At 56.7% G+C, this 13,463-nt stretch overlaps 1 protein-coding gene across 7 annotated transcripts; it reads right to left on the minus strand.

The window, feature by feature from the left end:
* Window positions 1–2,992: 2,992 nt before the first annotated feature.
* On the minus strand, window positions 2,993–11,569 carry SH2B1 (SH2B adaptor protein 1). Of its 7 annotated transcripts, none has more exons than XM_079945084.1 (9): window positions 8,266–9,293; window positions 7,909–8,010; window positions 7,590–7,681; window positions 7,302–7,477; window positions 5,458–5,661; window positions 5,036–5,247; window positions 4,732–4,903; window positions 4,169–4,268; window positions 3,836–3,989 (listed from the first exon to the last, which is right to left on the minus strand). In XM_079945084.1, exons 1-9 carry the CDS (start codon window positions 9,202–9,204, stop codon window positions 3,971–3,973), a joined length of 2,016 nt encoding a protein of 671 aa, XP_079801210.1. In that variant the 5' UTR covers window positions 9,205–9,293; the 3' UTR covers window positions 3,836–3,970. The 7 variants fall into 7 exon arrangements, with proteins under 7 accessions (XP_079801214.1, XP_079801215.1, XP_079801210.1 ...); XM_079945083.1 differs by having other exon boundaries at window positions 3,850–3,989; window positions 4,676–4,903; XM_079945085.1 differs by lacking the exons at window positions 3,836–3,989; window positions 4,169–4,268 and adding exons at window positions 4,277–4,451; window positions 11,254–11,569 and having other exon boundaries at window positions 4,676–4,903.
* Window positions 11,570–13,463: the final 1,894 nt, after the last annotated feature.

The following is a 13,463-nucleotide window of genomic DNA, read 5'->3' on the forward strand; positions in this document are numbered from 1 at the left end:
TGTGCTCTCTTTAACCCACGGGGTTTACATGGCAGACCCCACATGGCGTGTGATTGCACTCCGCCCTGGCCCTGAAGTAGCTGTCCTCAAAGGGAGTGAAGATCAGAGCTGTGTGCTCAGGCATACCCTGGGCACATACCCTGTCGGCAGAGGGCTGAGGGAAGGGACGTTAAGGGAAGGGGCTCGGGGAAGCCGGATAGAGCAGAGGCTCTGGACCAAAGGAATGGACGGCGGGCAGATTGATGGGGACAGGTCTAGGGGAAATAAGGACAGTCATAGCTGGGGGAATAGAGACAGGGCTGCCAGGGTCAGAGGGAAGTCTGAGGAGCAGTGGGGAAAAGGGACAGCGGGGAGCTGGCACGCGGCAGCCAGGTGGGTGGGGGCCCAGGGCTGGGTGCAAAGCCACAAGCTGTCGCTGAGCGGCTGGCCTCAGTATCAGCTTCCTCAGAGAAGCAGCTGCTCTGAACACCCCACCCCCATCCCTGCTCTGGGATAGGGGCGTCTCTTGGTTACTACCAGCTGCGGGAGGAACAGACAAGAGGGTAGCATGGGGTGTAGGCAGGGGAAGAAAGAAGGGCAGAGAGGAGAAAGGCTGAATGAGAGAATGGTGAGAGGTCAGTGAGGGGAAGCAGGCTTATGGCCTTGGCCTCAAGTCCTTCCTCCATCTAGGCCTCAGTTTCCTGAAATGAACAGTGAGGGGTATAGGCTACTGAAAGTGTTCTCAAGGTCGCTTCGCTGTCTGGCACTCAAGTTCCTAAGCAGACAATGGCACAGGAGACAGCGGGGCAAAGGAAAGGGAAGCCCCACTTTTGAGGGGTGGGTAGGCCAGCAGGGATGGATGGCACTGAAGGATTTAGCCCCCCATACCCATCCTTTCCTCTGCCTGGACCTGGGGGAGGGCAGCCTCTCGGGTGAGTTGAGGACACGGCGCTCCTTCCCTCTCCCTTTTCATGGGTCCAACAAACCCCTCCCTGAAGCAGAATCCTGCTGCGATGTGCGGGTGTGAGGGCTCAGACCATGGCGTGAGGTGTTGGGGGTCACACCCTCCACCTGGCCCAGCACCCACCTTCTCAGGCCAGAGTCAGGCTCAGCATCTAGCCAAGCCTTTTGGTGCCGGCTGGCTTCTCCCCGCCACCACCTAGAGGAGTGCCAGGGGCACTGTCTTAAAGGAGCAGGAGTGCCCAACACGGAGAAGGGGGAGAAGACTGGACAGATCTCGTCTTCAAGGGACTGGAGAGCATGAGGCCGAGGAAAGGAGGCAGGCTTTACAGGGCACTGCTGCCAACAGGGCCCTGTAAGGTTATTCATCTCTGCCTCCCCCAGCTTCCCAGAGGGGAAGCGAGCCAGAGAGGGAAAGCCACCAGCCGAGAGCTGCCAGGGATCACCGTCAGGGAGGCTGGGCGTGAACCGGGACGCAGGCGCGTGCTGTCTTGGAGCCCTCACCTAGGGTCTCCAGGCCCAGAGGTGCAAGGTCTTCATCCCCTCCTGAGCACTGAAGCCGAGAATGGGAGAGGCGTAGTTCTGAAGGACACAGAGACAGAGCCTGCTCAATCCCCGACCAGTTCCGAACTTTAGCTGAACCATCCATAGACGGGCTTAGAGGGAAAGTGTCTTAGGCTCCTCCAGCCAAGACATGCAAATCTTGGGGGTTCGGGCGGGGGCGGTGAGGAGGCTCTTGTGCCCTCCCCCCCCCCCCCCCCCCGCACATCTTCAGAAGGCAAGTCCCTGAGGGCTGGCAGGATTTAGGGGGAGGGGGGAGCCTCGCAGCACCAGTTGCTGCTAGATTAGGAGAGGATCAGGTCCTGCTTACCCTGGGGCGCCACAGCCTTCACTCGCCATCTCACTTTGAGAACACAGCATCCAGGTCCACGAACCATCCCCCTCCCTCTGCAAGGCCAATCCTATCCCCAGTCTCCTGAGGCCAAGGTTTGGGGTAGCCCCAGGGATTAGACAAAACCAGGAGAGACAGCAGGCTTCCCCCATCTAGCCCCCAGGATGGGTGGCCTGTGAGCCCAGCTGTCTCCTGTCCATCTCCCAATAGGACGCAAGGCCCAGAATAGCAAGGTCATACGCGCGGTCATAGGGCCTCCTGGAGGTGGGGGCAGAGGCTGAGGGGCGTGGAAGTGTAGACTCCACACTGCCCGGGAAGGAAAGTGAGGCAGAATGGTCAAGAGGCGGAGCTGGATGGAGGTGGGGAAGGGAGAGGGCCAACAAGACAGGTGGGATTCTTCAGAACCCGGCCCCTCCTTGTTGGCACCCACAGAGCTGGGAAGCCCAGGGGTGCCCTCAGTTGGAGGAGGGCACAGCCGCAATTCAGTCCAGAGAGGAGAGCCTGGGTTTAATGGTGGGGGAGGGGCGCAGGGATGAGGAGATGTTGCAAACTCCAATGCTCACAGGCCTAGCCAGGCACATCATGTGAGTGAAGTGGGCTGGTGGGGATGGAGCAGATGTGGAAGGTGGATACCACGTGAGGCTGGATCTTCTAATTTTCAAGAGAAACCAGTAATCTGAACTTTTATGTGAAATTCCAATGGAAACATTGTCCAGGCCAAGCAAATCATGTCAGCAGCTCCAACCTAGATGAAACAGTTTCATCCAACCTAGATGAAACTTCCCATTTTACAGATAAGGGTATTGAGGCCTGGAGAGGCTACACCTTGCCCAGGCCACACAGCAAATGAGAAGCAAAGGCAGGAGTGGAAGCCAGCACTCTTTATCTAAACTATCTGGCAGCTTCCCAGCTTGGCTCTGAGAAGGGGGGCAGTCAGCCTGCCCTTGGGTCCCTCTGGCTGCCACATTAAATCTCTCCCAACACAGCCACTGTGCCCCCAGCCCAGCCCCCCTACAATCTCTCTCGGCCTGCTTTCTCCCGAGGGTAGGAAGCCTTAACTTCTTAACTGAAGAATTCAGAGCAGGAAGGCTCCTTGGAGGTCATCAATCCTGCCGTTCACTGTCCTGTCCCATTAAGAGAACCTGGTGGAGACCCCGAGAAGCACCGTTTGGCTCTGCACTTACCGCTCAAGAAACAGGACAGCCACCCGAGGAGTGATGGGCCGAAAGCACAGGTCTGGAGAGCAACAGGGACTCAACCTGACCCAGCCCTCCAGTCTCTCAGCTCTGGTGCTCGCAACACTGAGTGGGCTGCCTTCCTGACCCACCTGTCCCAGTCCCCACTGCAAAAACTGGTCAGAGCCATCACGATGGAACTGAGATAAACCCTTTTATTTATTTATGCTTCTCCATTTTGTTTAAAACAACAAGAACAACCACCTTAATATAACTGACAGCCCTTCCCCCTCACCCTTCCTTGGGCTGAGGAGTGGTTAATGGGGAAATGGCCCCCAGGGATGGGGCTGACCATAAGAGCCCCTTGGGGAGGTAATGGAGCCTGAATCCCCTGCCCAGGGGACGGGGCACCTGTAGTGTATGAACTGGGGAGTTAGCAGGGCTCTTGAACCTTTTTGTACCAACATGTATGCCCTTAGCCGTCAAGGGTCACGAAGCATGTGGGGAGGGGATTCCCACTGCTCCTCTATGTCCCTGCCCAGCCCCAATCCCACGAACTGAGGGCTGGGGAGCAAGAAGAGTGGAGAAAGGGTGGGGTAGGGTATCTCACACGAAGGAGTACTGGTTATTTATGGCTCTGGGATGGCCCCCTTCTTCTCCATCGCCCCCTAGTGGTAACTGCTGGAGCTGCAGCATCAGGGTTACCCCGGGGGCCCCACCAGATCCAGCGCCTCCCTGGGCCTCCGTGCCTGGTGCTATGGCCTCTTCCATTTCAACCACGGGGACCAGCTCAACCACGGGGACCAGCTCTTCCTGGACCCCTCCACTGCCCGCTTTCTCTTTCTCTTGCCTCTCTTTGGCTGCTGCGGCTGTTGCTGCCGCCACTTCTGGCGCCCCCGACGCCTCTTCTGCCCCAGGATGTGGGGGATCTGTCCATGAAGGGGGTTCAGGGGGCTGGGGTGGGTCATGGGAGGTGCTCGGTTCTGGATAGGAATGGTAAGAAGACAGACTGATTGTGGAGGGAGGCGAGCTCTTGTAGCAGCCCCCCCTTCACTCATCCCCCCAGGAGCCATGTGCTGTCTCCCCCGTATCCCATCTCCTGAGCAACCCCCATCCATGGAAGATGGATCATGGGCGGCGGTGAGAGGAGGACCACACTTACACACAGTCACTCGCTCCGAAGGGCATGAGGGTGGAGGAGGCATCGGGGTAGCATCGATCTCCCTCGCACACCCCTGCATGGCTCCCGGCCTGCTCCCGGCCTGGGGGGGGGGAGGGGCAACGTGGGGACAGATGGGACGTTGGGGTGGGGAAAAGGGAGAGATCAGACAGGGACATCAGACATCAAGGGAGGAGGGAGGGGGATCAGACCGAGCACCCCCAAGAAGGGCAGGCCCAAGGCAAGGTTGTGATGAAAGGCAAAGACAAGGCCAGGGAGGATGGATCTAGGAGACAGACAAACGATGGAACAGACGGTCCGATGGAATGGGAATGCGCCAACCCAGCTCTCCACTTCCTCCCGGCTCCAGCACGGAGCGCCCTGCCTTCCTACATCCCCGTGTACTCCTTTCCCCAAGAGACCCAGCACACAGGAAGCTTCTCTACCCCTCTCTCCCTGACAAAGCCTCTCCTCCTCAAGCCCCCCGCCCCGTCTTTCTGGCACACACACCTCCTCACTTCTTGGGTGCACGGGCACCTCCTCCCCTGCAGACCTGCTCTGCTCACCCTGCTGTCGCTGGGAGGACACGACATAGCTGACAAGGACAACGTCACTGGAGCCTCCGGACTCCAGAGGGATGGGGTGCATCCGGAAATGCTCGAGCATATCAAAAATGGACTGGAACCACAGGTGCTGAACCCGGCACTGACCTTCCTCATTCAGCGAGAGACGCAGGTGCTGAGGGCAGGATGAGTGGGGTAAAGCAGGAGCCCGAACCCCGCCAGTCACAGAACCCTTCTCCCCTGATGGCAGCGCTCCCCACTCTACCCGCAGGCCCACTGCCTACAGCGGAGCCTTCTCCTCACTCACCTTGGCCTTGCCCTGGAAGTTGAAAGTGAGGACATATTCACCCCGTCTCGTTTCACTCTGACGTACCAGGAAAACGCCATGGGAGCCGGTACCTCCAGCCAGCACTAACTGGGCGGCCTTGAGTCGAGAGAGCATCCCGTGGAACCAAGGATACCCTGAGAGGGGCTGCTCCCCCTCACCTCCCTCTGGCTCTCCCTGGAACAGTAACGACCCTTCAGGAAAGAGAGAGGGAAGGAGACTGAGGTGTCAGGGAAGCCTCCCTCATCCTGGGAAATGACAAGCCTTGCTTTCCCCTCATATGTCACTCCCCATCTGTTCCCCCACCAGCCCCCCAGGTCAGATCCCTCAGGATCCCAAGACAAGAGTTTCAGGCAGGTGGTCAGCCAGGCTTGGAGGCAGACACACACTCACACCTCTGGTACCTGTGGCTGTTTCCGGAGTGTCCAGGGGTGGGTAGGGGGCCGAGAGGGGATGAACTGTCCCTGCCGGGGGTCCCTCTTCAATGGGGATACGGGGGGGCAACTCTGGGGGAAGCAGTTCCATTGAGTCAAAATGGGAGGCGGCAATGGAGGCGGAACTGGGGGAGATGGACGCCGAGGGGCGGTCTGAGAGGCCCCCATATGCCCCTGGAAAAAAAAAAAAAAAGAGGAGGGCAAAATTGAGCTCGAGAAGCTACTCTTTGGGAGGATTGGTCTGCTTGGCCCACTTCCCCACCAGCCAGGTTACCCTGGGTACACTGGCGGTCAGCTGGCTGAAATGCTGAATCTTTCTTCAGGCACTGAGCCCTGATTGTTATCAATGACTCCTAACTTATGCTTCACGCATTGCTGAAGGACTGCAGTTATTCCAACAAGGTCCTAGAATCCTAATGTGCCTACATCTCTTCTGAATCAACAGCTGAAATTACAGCTATAGTTGCAGAGGTGGGGATGGGGGTGGGTAGAATCCCTCAAATATTTTCACATTAAAAAGGGGTCCTTTTTTTGCCTGCAGGACAAAACCCCCAACTCTGAGAGGCATCAAAGATTCTCCTTCTGTGAATCCTCCCAACCTAACCAACCTGATCTTCAGATTAACTTGTATTCTCGTGTCCTCCGCTTTAACCCAATTATCCCGTCTAATTTTTCCAGCTCTCCGGGGCTCTCCCCATCTCAGGTCTCTGCTCTCCTAGCTTCTCCAAGCCACGTTCTTTTCTCACCTCGCCTGTGTAGAATTCCCCATCTATCCCACCTCCCATGATTCTCTTCCTCCTCTGAGCTCCCGAGGCTTCCTGCTGGTGCCGCTCAAAGGACACTAAGCACAGGGTCTCCATTTGGGAGTCCTGCTTTTTAGAGGGAGTGATGTCTTGCCAACTCCGCTAGACTGTGAGCCCACAGGGCAGCTCTGAGCTCCTCATCCTGCCCCAGAGCCTAACAGAGGGTCGAGGATGTACTGGGGCGCTCCTCAATGTCTGCTGAGCGGCAGGCGTGAGCCTACAGGCACGTCGTACATAATCAGTGCTCCAAGGATGGGAATATGCGGAGTGCAGAGTGCCATGGTTCAGGCAACAAGCTGGCATAGCCGCTGTCTTTGTCAGTGACTCTCAGATGCCCTCAGAAATGCCATTTCTCCTCTCTGCTCTTAGCTGCTTGAGAAACGAGGAGATTGGAATGGACGACCTGTAAGGTCCGTTCTGGCTCTTAAGAGTCTTTAATTCATTTGTTTACTCATTGCATACAGCCTGTGTGCTAGGACAGTGAAACTGAAGCTCGGAATGGAGGATCAGAAAAAAAGGGTGTAGTGGAGTCTAGAAAGGTGAGCTGGGGCCAGGTAGACACATCTTTGTGTGTTTATGTACGTGGGCAGCATACACGTGTGTTTAAAAGTAGGGAGTCAAAAGAAAATCTAGTACTGTCAACATGTGCACAGAGATGCAGAGTAGGAACAAAACAAAGATATGTACAAAGCGTTCTGGAAGCTCTGGAGAAGAGAACCATTACCTCTAGCCAGAGTGGTGGCTGGCATAAGGCTTCCAGAAAAGGGGACAAGGCCGGGCATAGAAGGCTGGAGAGGAGCTGGCCTGGGGTTCGTGTGGGGATGGTGATGGTTCTAAACTGTAAACTGTGGTCAGGCACGTTCGGGGACAAAAGTCAGACATTTGGTCGTGGCAGCTGAGGAGCAGGCATGGGGTGCACAGCAGAGCCTGGAGAGAGGGGCTGGGCCTGATGGCCAGGGTTCTTGCGTGGCGGGTCCCGAGGTTCACAGCTCTCTAAGGCTCCACCCTTACCCTGCGAAAGGCGGTCGCTGCTCTCGCTGGGCCCCAGCAGCAGCCCCTGGCTGGGCAGACTCTCCGAGTGATTCAGGCAGGGCAGCTCCAGGCTGTCCGTGTTCTCCCTTGTCAGGAATGAGGTCCCAGGGGCCAGGGGGAGGGTCATGGGGCGGGGACTGGTAGCAGGGCAGGGTCTGCAGAGACAGGGAAAACGGTGCTGGGAGGAAAGTCACCAGGCGAGAGGCAAAAGGCTGCTCACCACCCTCACCCCCTGGTCCCCTCAGTGACAGAAGACGGGCTCCTCACCCTGGGCTCAGGCATTCTTGGATGTCAGACACCCAGGCCTTCACGTGTAGAGCATCAGCTGTCTCCAGGATATACTCCGAGGGGCCTTCCACCTATGGGGACAAGAGGAGGCCCACAGGCCACTTCCAGGTCTCGAGGCCTTAATTCACCCCCAACAGGAACAAGCACATCCTCCCTCTCACCCCTCGTCCCAGAAAAGCTGCCGCCCCAGGGACACACGGTCAAGGTACCTGGCATATGTGCCCCTCCTTGCATCAGTATCCCTTGCCTCAATGTGCTAAGAGTGCTCCAAGTGGACAGGGGAGCCCAGGGCTCCTACCTTAACCACAAACGTGTTCTCCCGGTCAGGCATCTCCAGGGCTGTGGTTGTCCGCACGTCGGTGATCGCAGAGCAGGGAATGCTAAGTCGAGGCCGAGACGCCTACGTCGGGGGAGAACAAGATCCAGACTTTTGGTGTGCAGAGACCAGCTTTCCTTTCCCTCGAGATTCATCTTTCCCTCCACACCCCAAGGGAGTTAGACAAATAACACTACTTTCTCTGTCCTGCCCACACTAGGAACCCAGAGTCAGGAGCTAGCTTTAAAAATCCAAGTAAGCAAAGCTAGGCATGTGGGCCACGTCCCCAGCGCTCAATCCCTCACTCCCGGTCACCCACCCTCCTCCTCTGGCCCTCACCTTGGGTGGTACAAAGAACTCCAGACGGCTTCCTCCTCCTCCTTCTCCTTCACTTCGAAGCAGCAAGCGACACTTCTGCCACTGAGGTTGCCCTCCTCCCCCTGAGGTAGGCCCCGCTGCCCCTCCTCCCCGGCCCACTCCAGCTGGGTCAGGGGCTGCCTCTTCAGCCCCCATGAAACTCAGCAGCTCTTCCCTCTGCACCACGCCTCCTCCATCCTTCAAGGTCCCCCCTCCCCGACTGAGTCTCAGCCTCTCAAAACGGTGAGTCCATCTGTCCCCAGGGGATGTTCCATCGCTAACCAGTCCCCTACCAATGGTCCCAGCCCCGCCAGAGGAGTTGGAATTGCTGTTTCCACCTAATACTGGGGGGCCCGATGAGGTCTCTAGGGGCCCCGCTGGGGAGGGAGGGTCACCAGTCCCCCGCCACTGCAGGATGCCGCGGACTGAACCACGGACCGAGCGACCCACTGAGCGGAGGGAGAAGCGTTTCTTTAGCTTCGGCTTCGAGGAGGTTGTAGAAGAGGAAGAGACTGAGGAAGGGAGGGGGCCGGCCAGGTCCTCAGATGATCGAGAAGGGCCCAGCACAGCCAGGGGCCCGCCCACCCTGCAGCTCTCAAGGGACAGGTCCTGTGGCGGGATCTCCACACCAGGACTCAGAGGAGCCAGGATGGGTGGCGAGAGGGAGCCGGAGGCCCGGGCCACCTCGGCTTCAAAGTGCTGCAGGAAGAGCTCAGCAAAACGGCGGGAGAAGGCAGCCTCGGCCCCAGGCCCTGCGTATTGGGGGTGGGAGGCCAGGTAGAGGCGAAAACGGCGGGCAAAATCCAGGGCAGCCGCCCGGGCGTGGGACTCGCAGAACTCCCGCCAACTCGGGGGAGGGGGTGGGGGCAAGGGGGGAGGGGAGGGCGAGGTCCCATCCTCCGGGGAAGGGGCACCATTCATGATGGCCCCCAGGAGGTGGAGAGGGGGAGCCTGTGGGGAGGGGCAGCAAAGAGGGAAGCAGCCAGAAGACACAGGGTGAGCGGCAGCAGCTGCAGAAGGAAGAGGCACATACATCGAGTCACTGCTGAGGTGGGACTGGGGCCAGAGCCCCACCCCGAGCCAGACTCCCTCCTCTGGTCTAGACTCCTCAAGAGAGCAACGGGGCTGAACACCACGCTGCCACCCTTCCCTTCCCCAGATCCTCGTGCCCCACCACTCCCAGGTCTAGCCTGCACCCACTCTGCTGCCTCCCCAGTCCACTCTCCCTGGCTTCAGCTCCAGGTGTGGTGGACGGCTGTGCAGCACCTTCCTCTAAAAGGTACTCGTCCACGTCACCTCCCTTCTCTAAAACCATCCTTCAATATTTATTACGTGCCTCCCACGTGCCGTTCTTACCTTTCCCTGCGAGAGGTTTTAACAACCTCTGTAATAGATGAGGAACCCGAAGCTCAGAAAAAGTTTCAGAACTCCAAGTCTACTGTTCTTCCCACCGCACAGTCCTGACTGCACCAGCCTCAGTCACCGCCCCTCACTGCCCCAGCTCTCAGGGGAGCTAGGCCTGCAGAGCTTAGAGACCCTGCCTCATGCACCCCCGAGGTCCATCTCTGAGGAGGGAGGCTGCTCATTAAGGAGGATGGATGGATGACCGATTCAAACAACTGTCTTGAAAGCCGACCCCAGGGCCCAGCACCCAAGCACTGTTGTCAAGGAGGCTTGGAATGCCCAGAGCCCACTTCTTTGGTGCTCCTCCAGGCGGGGGCCCAGAGGCAGCAGCACCAGGTGAGGACAGACTGTGGGTTGGGTCCGGGCAAGTCTCTGCTGGCCCCAAAGTAAATAAAATATAACAGGAAGCTGGGGCCTTGGATTTTTCACCTCCCTCTTCTCTCACAGGGGAGCGTGCCCTAAAGGCTGGTTAGCCTGATGGTTAAGGCCACAGGTTCTGGAATTAGGCTTAGGATGAAATTCCATCTCTGCCACCTATTAGCTGTGTGATCGTGAACAAATTGCATGTCCTCTCCGAGCTTCAGTTTTCGTATCTATAAAACAGAGCTAATGATCTCTAACCCCTAAAATTGTTGGGAGAATTAAACAGAACATGTCCCTGCTTGACACAAAGTAAGCACACAATAAATGACTTGCCGTTATTACTATCTTTATGGGTTCCAATTTTCTCAAAGAGAAATCAGCGAAAGGAAGAGCCTTCCCAACGTCTTACAACTAGCAAGTGGCAGAGCTGGGCATGGAATTTACAACCCATGGCTCTTCTGTTAGTGTTCCTCCCCCATATTATACTGGGAGATGACTGGCACCAAGAATGGGGTGAAAGCAGTTCAGGCAAATCTCCCCAAACCCCAGACTCCTGCTCAGACCCGCGGTCAGCGCCCCCTCCCCTTTCTCCTTGACCTAGACCCTACACACTCAGATGGCTCCAACCATAGGGACAATTCCAAACCAACGAGAAGACGCCAGGAGATGAAAGAGTCATGGAGCACGGGGGAACCGAGCCAAGAGGTGCAGACACAGCAGAGAGACCAATCTCCAAGCAGAGGCCACCTCAGCTCACACCGGCCGACCCAACCCTCTGCACCACAGGCAGACCCAGCCCCCTTCAGGCCCGCTGACCCTGCGGCTCCTGAGCTGGTGACTCAATTTCTCTTCTGCCAAGTAGGACTCAGGCACCTTTTCCCAGTGCACCTGCCTCTCGGCTCAGTTCTGATATTTCCCGAAGGGCGGGTGGTGGAGCGTGCAGGCTCCGCTCCTGGCTCGGACCCTCCGGACCCGGTAGTCAACCCACTCCGACCCGACCCTCCTCCCTGGACACCCTCTACCCGCCCATTCCCCGGGGCCGCAGCCTCCAGGGAAGCAGCCCGCTCTGCTGCACTCTCCGGGGCCGGGCGCCCCTCCTGCCTCTAGCCCCCCACGCCCGCCCCCACCCAAGGCTCCTCGCAGGCGCCGGGTCGCGGAGAGGGAAGAGGGACTTGAAGAGGGGGGTTCCGGTTCCGGTCCCACCTGCATCTCGGTCCCCGCGGTTAGCTCCGGCGGCGGCGGCAGCTCCCGCTCCCTGCCCCACCCCCCGCCTCCGCGACTAGCTCCCAGCCCGGTTCTGCGCAGGCGCCGGGACCCCCTTTTTCCCGTCACCGAAGGAAGTGACCATAGAGAAGACCGAGGAGAAGGAAGGGCACGTTCACACTCACTTCCGCCATCCTCCCATTCCGTGCCACCCTTCCAGAGTTGAGAAGGTGGGAGTCTCGGAGTGCTCAGTGACTTCTCCAGTTGCGCCTAAAAGGGACCGCAGAAGCAGCCATAGGACGGGGTTGGGTCCCACCAGAGCGTCCTCCCAGAGGAAAGTCGGGACAGTAGGGAGCAGTCAACCATAGAGAAGGCACCTTAGGGGAATAGAATCCCGAGGCCCTGATGAAGGCTAGAGGAGCCACCGGTACCGGAAACCAGCGAGTTGAGAAGGCTTTTTGAAGGGCCTGCTGTAGCCTAGAGCGCCCAGCCGGGCTGCAGACGGGTTCGAGGACACCGCCCCCAAAGAGCTGGGGGAGGGAAGATGCGGGTGACCTTGATGAGGCCCTGCGAGGAGGCGGAGCCTGAACTTACGACCTTGGCTTCTCTGAGGAAAGTACTGGAGGTTCTAGGAGGTTCCAGCTCTGAACTGGGAAATAAAGGTTGTGGGGGCAGGAATAATGAGGTCAGTTTGGGGCATGTCTGTGGGACGTCAGGAGGCAGGTGGACATACAGTCTGGAGCTGAGGAGAGACATCAAGGCCAGATACAGAAATTGAGACTCATTAAGGTGTAGTAGAGGGCAGTTGAAATCATGAGCACGATGAGATCCTAATCGATCAGGTCTCTCACTGACCCAGCTCCAACTGGCCTAAGCAATAAGGGAGTCTTTTGGCTCAAGCCATTGAAAAGAATGGATCAAGCTTCTTCAGGAACAGCTAAATAAAAGGGCCAAAAGATATTGGGAACCTGTGCTTCACCTCTAGGCTGAGCTCTCCCCATGCCTCTCTTAGTGGCAAAATGGATTTCCATAGCTCCAAACTTAAGTCCCAGTAGCTTAGCAACTCTCGTAGGAGCATGTCTTTTTCTCTGAGATTTGCAGTAAAATTTCCAGAACTGACTTTAGCTGATTGGCTTGGATCATGTGCTTATCCTGAAACCCAAAGGCCTCGTGACCCACGAGATTGGAGATGGATAAATGCCCTGACTCACACAAGGATGTTTGAGGCTGAGGCTACTGGATGGAGTTGGAAAAAATCATTGTGGAAGGGCAAGTTCTGGCCTAACCAGCCTTTGTCCCCATCTCTACCCCAGATCTAACCAAATTAACATCAGCTCCCAGATGGCCTTTGTTAAGGTCTTCATCACCGTCTTTGTCAATTCCATCTTCCAGTTCAGAAAAAGATGTCAATGGAAAGGCCTCTAGTTCCGTGATCACCCCCCACTCCTCCCTGATACTCTTAATACCCTTTCTCTGTAGTTGGCCCATCCTTGTCCAGGAGAGAGAAAAGGTGAGGAATACAGAAAGGTAAGGGGCTGGTGATGATGGGTTTGGTTTGGAAATGTGTCTAAGCTGTCCAATAAAACTTTCTGCAATGACTGAAATGTTCTGTATTAGTACTGCCTAGTTTGGTAGGCACTAGCCACATGTAGCTTTTAAGCACTTGAAATGTGGCTAATGTGACTAAGGAACTGAAGTTTTCTTTTCTCTTTTTTTTTTTTTTTTTTTGTGCCATGCTGCACGGCTTGCAGGATCTTAGCTCCCTGACCAGGGATTGAACCTGGGCCATGGCAGTGAAAGCGTCAACTCCTAGCCACTGGACCGCCAGGGAATTCCCGGAACCGAAGTTTTCATTTTAATTAATTAAAATAGCCACATGTGCCTAATGACTACTGTATTGGTGTAAGAGGTGCCTGTAGGCAACTAGGTGGAGCTGTCCAGCAGAGATGGCTCTACAGCCTCAGCTGCACAAGGTAGTGTGGTCGTGATCAGACATGAGGAGTGGTTAAAGCCATGGACACGAATGAGATCATCCCAGTAATATATGTAGAGAGAAGAGAGCCTGAAATCTAATTCTGGGGGGAAAGCCACATGTAACAGGCAGGCAAAGAAAGAGAAGTACAAAGTGCTGAGATGTTGTCTTGGGTAAGATTTTCCAGAAGCATACTCTGCGATGAGAATTTTTGTGCAAGTGATTTATTTAAAAAGTG

Source organism: Stenella coeruleoalba, assembly GCF_951394435.1.
Source record: "Stenella coeruleoalba genome assembly, chromosome: 15".
In the NCBI taxonomy this organism is placed as follows: domain Eukaryota; kingdom Metazoa; phylum Chordata; class Mammalia; order Artiodactyla; family Delphinidae; genus Stenella; species Stenella coeruleoalba.

What these genes read in the sequence shown, in the direction of transcription:
- SH2B1 (XM_079945088.1), bottom strand. Translation starts at nt 9,204, where the DNA reads ATGAATGGTGCCCCTTCCCCGGAGGATGGGACCTCGCCCTCCCCTCCC. An exon ending in AGAACACGTTTGTGGTTAAG is followed by an intron (nt 7,682 to 7,908) that starts GTAGGAGCCCTG and finishes TTGTCCCCATAG; the next exon opens with GTGGAAGGCCCCTCGGAGTA. An exon ending in CAAGAATGCCTGAGCCCAGG is followed by an intron (nt 7,478 to 7,589) that starts GTGAGGAGCCCG and finishes CTGTCTCTGCAG; the next exon opens with ACCCTGCCCTGCTACCAGTC.